At 58.2% G+C, this 6,323-nt stretch overlaps 1 protein-coding gene across 1 annotated transcript; it reads right to left on the reverse strand.

The window, feature by feature from the left end:
* Window positions 1-18: 18 nt before the first annotated feature.
* RNF166 (ring finger protein 166) lies at window positions 19-6,291 on the reverse strand. Its single transcript, XM_059857518.1, has 6 exons — window positions 6,113-6,291; window positions 4,735-4,891; window positions 3,805-3,917; window positions 3,421-3,535; window positions 2,610-2,717; window positions 19-1,953 (listed from the first exon to the last, which is right to left on the reverse strand). Exons 1-6 carry the CDS (start codon window positions 6,283-6,285, stop codon window positions 1,888-1,890), a joined length of 732 nt encoding a protein of 243 aa, XP_059713501.1. The 5' UTR covers window positions 6,286-6,291; the 3' UTR covers window positions 19-1,887.
* Window positions 6,292-6,323: the final 32 nt, after the last annotated feature.

The following is a 6,323-nucleotide window of genomic DNA, read 5'->3' on the forward strand; positions in this document are numbered from 1 at the left end:
CCCCAGAGAGGCCACCCGTGGATGAAACTGCCTTTATTGAGAAAAATGGTTTGCTACAAATACGTCATCGAGTTAATTCCTCTTCAAAAAACAGGACGGCTCGTTAAAAGTTCTAATTATGCAAAAAAGTGGTGGGTGATGCACTGGTGGGCACGGCCAGTGGGATATCCATGGATCCCTGGCGCGGAGGGGATCCTGGCACAGCCTGGTGTGGCCCCTCACACCCAGGGCCTTAAAGTGCTTTACAAAAGCAGCTCTTGCTGCCCCTGCTCTGTCTCTGTGGGGCAAAGAGGAGAAGGAAAAGGAGGAGAGAGGGAAGGAGCCCGAGGTTAACAGTGCTCCAGCTGCTGAGGGTCCCAGCTGAGCACAGGGCAGGGAAATGCTCCTGGGTCCCTCCTGGAAGATGCCAGTGCTCTCCATCCCCCAGGAACATCCCCCAGGTGCCAGCAGTGCTGGGCAGGTCAGAGAAGGTCCCATCCCTGTCCCTGCCCTGCCAGGGGAGCTCAGGGCTCCCTGCACGCTCCTCGCAGGGCTGCAGGTCCCCAAATCATCCAGCACTATGAAAACCAAAACAAACCCCAAGGCAGTATTGCTAGAGCAGAGCTGGAGCCAGGTTTTGGATAAAGCTCAGGAACTCCCCGAGCAGAGGGGGCCTCTCCCAGCCCTTCCCTGCAAATCCTGCAGGAAGGCTCTCAGGAATCACCCCCTTCCTCAGGGCTCACCCCATGGCTGGTCCCATCTCCCCCGCAGCCTCTCCCAGCCCTCCTGAGCCAACTCCAGCAGCAGCAGGCAGGGCTGAGGGGAAGGGGCAGGGGGAAGGGGGCACCAGGATGCTGTGGAGCACCTTGGATCAACAGTGCCCCATTCCCAGGGAGGATTACCACAGGGAGATGCAGTTCCTGTTTTCTGGGGGACCGGGAGCTCAGGGCTGGGATCCTGCATGGACAGCCACTCCATGGACAGCCAGCACCTGGATCCAACCCAACCAACCTGCCTGCTCCCTCGCAGGCAAAGGGATTCTGCTGAGGGAAGGGAAAGGCCCAGAAATATCCAGGGATGTGCCAGAAAGATCCCTGCAGTTCCCCCCACCTCAGAGTCCAACCTGCTCCGGGATCCAGCTCCTGCCTCCTGCCCCATTCCCAATCCACGCGTTCATTTGCTTGGGTTATCTGTGTAAAAAATAAACTTTCTTGATAATGTTCCATAAAAATACTCTTGTCCTGGGTGGCAGATATTGCAGAGTGAAGGGGAGCAGCTTCTGACCCCGCTCTAGAAAACGTGGAAAAGGCTTCGTGCTGCTTTGTGTAGAAAAAGGCAAGGATTTGGTGTCCCAAGAGCCGGTACAAAACGAGGAAGGGGATTTCCCTGGATGCTGGATACCATCCTCCAGGCCTCCTTTGAACCACTCTTCAGTCTCATCCTGGGATTCAGGTGAAGGAGGCAGCTCCAGCCTCCAGCACGGGGGTCAGGGCAGCCTGACATCTCTAGAAAAATCCTTGGGAGAGTTTAAAAAAAGAAGCTCCGTGCTGCCTTCCTCCTTTTTAAAAGGATGTGGCTGATTCCAGTCCCAAGGAGGGTGTTAGATCCAATCTATCAGTTTCAGGTACCTATTCTGCTGCAACAGAGAGCAGGGACGAGTGTGCCAAAAAGCATCTAGCAATAAATAGATCTGGACACAGGGCTAAGCTCCCAACACGGATATGAAATGCCAATCCAAGGATTGCTCCCAGCCCTGCTCCACAGCTCCCTGCTCACTCACTGTGACAACTGAGGAGGCTCCACCTTCTTCAACAAGGTGGGAATTGCAGTGGGAACAGAGGCAGCAGAGGGGCTCCAGAGGGTTCCTGGAGTGTCCAGAAGGAGCCAGGGCAGGGAGAAGGATCAGCCTCAGTTCTCAGAGAGGGACAGAGCCAGGGCTGCCTGCAACGCTGCCTCCTCGTCGATGTTGTAATCCTGAAAGCCAAACAGGGCAGCTCAGGAGAGCTGGCACAGCCAGAGCCTGAATTCCCCTGGCACACGGATCCCAGGAATGCCAGCCGTGCTCTCTGGGGTGTCCTCTGTGCCCACACCCCTCTCCTGCCCGGGATCTCACACCTGCCAGGAGGGATGGGACCTGCCCACACAAGCTGAGGCCAAAGGGTGAAGCCTTCCAGCGAGGCCAGGGGTTTTTGCAGAGCTCTGGGTTGGGATATGCCTCTGAAAATGCCTGGAAATTCTTTTCCCTGACATCTCTCCAATGAAAGCAGGATGGGAACAGAGCCTCCCCTGGGGCCAAGGCTGAGCCATCACAACTGCCCCCCACACAGGAGGGGTCAGGGACCCCCCACGTGCAGCAACCACACCCCCTCAAACCCTGGGGCAGGGCTGCTCCCACCCCCTGCTCCCAAAACCTCCAAGACAAGGAGCTTTGTGTTACAATTCCTCAGGGAAAGAGCTCCATGGAAAAACCCATTTTGTGGAGTGCAGGAACAATCCCCTCTCCTCCTGGTGTGTGAGGACACCCTGGTGGGTGTGGGGGTCTCACGGATGCCCTGTGAAGGGCTGGTTTCACCTCCTGGCACAGGACACAGGGAGGGGGTCCCCCTTTTTTGGCCCAGGGTCAGACTCACCACGAAGGTGTCGTAGGAGAACTTGTGCCTGTGGAGCAGGTGCTGCAGGAAGTTGGCACTCTTGTAGCTGGGATCCCCCCAGGGCATGGCCGAGCACACCGGGCACACCTGCGGGGACATGGACACGGGATGGTGGCACCTGCACAGGAACCTCCAGAGAGGTGAGTGCTGTGTGCCCCTCCTCTGACAGGCTCCAAGCCCCATCCAGCCTGGCCTTGGACACTGCCAGAGATCCAAGAGCAGCCACAGCTGCTCTGGGAACCTGTGCCAGAGCCTGCCCACCCTGCCAGGGAAGGATTTCTCCCTGATATCCAACCCAAACCAACTCTCTGGCAGTTTGGATCCATTCCCCCTCGTCAACAGCCTCTCCCCACCTTTCCTGAAGGTCCTGGAAGGCCACAATTACGTCTGCCTGAAGATTCTCTTTTTCAGGCTGAACAATCCCAGTTTCCTCAGCCTCTCCTCATGGCAGAGCTGCTCCACCCCTCTGATCACCTTGGTGATCTCCTCTGGAGCTGCTCCATCAGCTCCAGGTCCTTCCTGTGCTGAAGATCCCAAGTTCCCCACCTTGGTCAACCCAGAGGGAACAGGGAGAGAAAATTCAGGACCACCTGGTTTGCAGGAACAGGGGGATGGAGGCAGCTCATTCCAGGGAGCCTCTAACAAAGCAGAGACAGATCGCCACCTCCCAAAGGGATTTAAACCAGCTGGAACACAGCTGTGCCTGCACAAACATCCGTGCTGCTGGCCTGGGGTGTGCAGGGTGTGGCTGGATTCCCAGAGCTGTCCCACACTCCCCAGCAGCACTCACCACTTTGTTGGGGTCGTTCCTGTGGTTCTCCATGCAGTGCTTCACCAGCTCCTGCTGGTCCAGGTTCCGCGCCCCGCAGTACGGACACACGAACGTGGAGCGGTTGGGAATGTTGCTGGAGAGAGCAAGGATGAGCTCAGATCTGAGGGGAGGCTGCACTGCCTCCTTCCACACTAACACACAGAGCTCTGCGACAGCAGGGGCCAGCCCAGCCCCTTCCCAGCCCGGGAGGATCCTTCATCCCACCCCACACCCCAAAACCCGGAGCAGCGGCGGCAGGAGGGAACAGGGGCTGCTCTTCCTCCCAGGGACAGGCACAACACACACCTGGATTTTAGGGCATGCAAGGAGGGCCACGTTTCCCCACTCCAGGCACAGGCATACCTGGGAATGGGCTGGGATGTGGGGACCACTGGAACAAACTTGGGGCAGTTGGCCATCTGCTCCTGCACCTTGGCGCAGGACGAGACGTGAGAGCGCATTTTGGCCAGGGTCACCTGCAGGAGGAGGACAGAAACACTCCTGGAGCTGCAGGAACAGCTGCCAGGAGCCAGGACAGGGGCTGGCTTGGCTCAGCTGAGGTGGGAGTGACCTCTGCTCCATGACCCACAGCAGTGGGAATGCTGCAGCCATGGAGGGGCTGACAGCTGGCCTGCAAGCAAAGCTGAGTTAACAGAAGAAATAACAATTGATGATTTTCGAGTGTGCCCATAGCAAGGAAGAAGACAAGGCTGTCAGTATGGAAACAGGTTAGAAAAGATCCATGAGAATTTTTGTAAGCTAGACTACGTGCATAAGTAGATGTGTATATGTGCCTTATTAAATTTCTGTAAAACTTTTGCCAATTATATTGACGTTAATTGCTTTGCACCAATGAATAGAGTAAGTTATTGTGATGTAGTTAATTAGAATAAGTTATTGTGATGTAGTTAATGACTTAAGATCACACTTTGTTAAGAGTATATAAGCTGGAGACCATGCAGAATAAAAAACTTTTTTCTTCTTGGACCCTGATCATGTGTGTGTGTCACATCCAACCTGACGGTGACATGTGCCCACCTGTCCTTCCTTGCAGGTCAGAGATTTGGGGCTGCAGGGACCCCCAGAGGTTCTGTCCCCGTCCCCTGGGAGCAGAGCCAGACTCCCCCCTGGCTGTCCCCTCTGTGCAGAGCCACAAGGTGCTTCCTGAGCATCCTTTTCTCCAGGCTGAGCCTCCCCCAGACCCTTCCCCAGCTCTGTTTCCTTCTCCCGACACATTCCAAGGAGGATGAGGACAATGGGGACAATGGGGACAATGGGGACAGGCAGCTTCACCTTCTTGCTGCAGCCTCTGCAGGGAGCCTTGTAGGACGAGAGCTGTTTCTCCACGCTGGAAGCCTTCTCCACCTTCTTGGGGTCGAAGGGCACACGGCAGAGCGGGCACAGCGGGGAGGGCACCTGCAGGCAGGGCTGCAGGCATTCCCCACAAAACCTGGGGGCACAGGGGGGCCCTGAGCACCCCGGGCACAGCAGCACCCCAGCAGGGCACCCCGCTGCCCGGGACACCCCAAAACCCAGCTGATGGGTTCTAGCTCTTTAGCAGTTTTACATTTTGTATTTTCAGACTCTGCACTGCACTGGTACATAACTCTGAACTCCAGATAAAGTGCCAGCAGTTCTCCTCACAGCTCAGGCACACAGAACAATCCTTTTCCAGCCCAGAACCAAGGACACCACTGCAGCTTCAGCCCCAAAAAGTGCAAACAGGGAATGGAGGAGAGCAAACTGGGACGGTGGGACTGCATCACCTGGAGCTGGAATTGGACAATGAACCCCCATATGGAATGGACCAAATCTTATAAAAGTGTGAGAACCTGTGACTCAGAGTCCATCTTGGGCTCTTGTACTGCCCAAGGTGTATCCTTTGAAGGCTTTTTAATAAATCCCTACTTTATTCCTTTAACTCTGTTCCGGGTTGCCTCTCAGGGCACCACAAGGATCAGCATCCCTACTGGGAGAACTGGGAGCAGATGAGTCCCCAGGGAGCTCCTGCAGGCTCAGACAATTCCCCTGCTCCAAGCCTGGATTAGAAAGCAGCCCAAGCCCGTGCTGGGTATCCAGGCCAGGCAGGAGCTCATTCCAAGGTCCTTACAGCTCCAGGAGCAAGGGAATCCCAGCAGCCCAGAGGAGGCAAAGGAGCCCCGTCCCCAAAACCCGATTATCCCGGCATTCCTGACACCCCCTCCTCAGCAGGAGCAGGGAATGAACCCCCACGAGGGCTCTGCCACTGCCAGGGGAGCGGGGATAGGTCAGTGCTGGAGCCCCCAACAAAGCCCCAGAACCTGGGAACGTCCCCAAAATCAGATGGAAAAGGGATCGGGGGGTCCCCAAAATGCTGGGGGGACACGGGGGGTCCTGGGGACAGCAGCCAGGTCTGGGAGCGGAGGGAGGGGAAGGGGTGGGATGGGGATTCCGCTGTGGGATGGGATGAGGATCCCGGTACTTGGGGTGAGGGGGGGTCCCGGTACCGAACCATCCCCCGTGTGGGCCGGGGCTCCCGGTGCCGGCTGCGGTCACCGGGCAGAGCTCCCCGCAAGGATCCCGGGGCCGGCACAGCGCCCAGCCCCGCGTCCCGCCCGTCCCCGGGACCGCCTCAGCCCGAGGGTCCCCGAGGGTCCCCGCCGCCCCCGCCCGGGCCCGGGCCCCGTCTCACGTGTGCCCGCAGCCCGCGATGCCGACGGCGCGGTGGAAAACCTCGAGGCAGATGGGGCAGCTGAACTGCGCCTCCAGCGCCTCGGCCGCGGCCGCGGGCCCGGGGGCGGCGCGGGGGGGCCCGGCCGGGCCCTGCGGCCGCTGCGCCGCCGCCACCAGCAGGCTCCGGAACATGGCGGCAGCGGCCGGCGGGGCGGGCGTGACGTCACCGA

This window comes from Haemorhous mexicanus, chromosome 12, assembly GCF_027477595.1.
Source record: "Haemorhous mexicanus isolate bHaeMex1 chromosome 12, bHaeMex1.pri, whole genome shotgun sequence".
NCBI lineage: Eukaryota > Metazoa > Chordata > Aves > Passeriformes > Fringillidae > Haemorhous > Haemorhous mexicanus.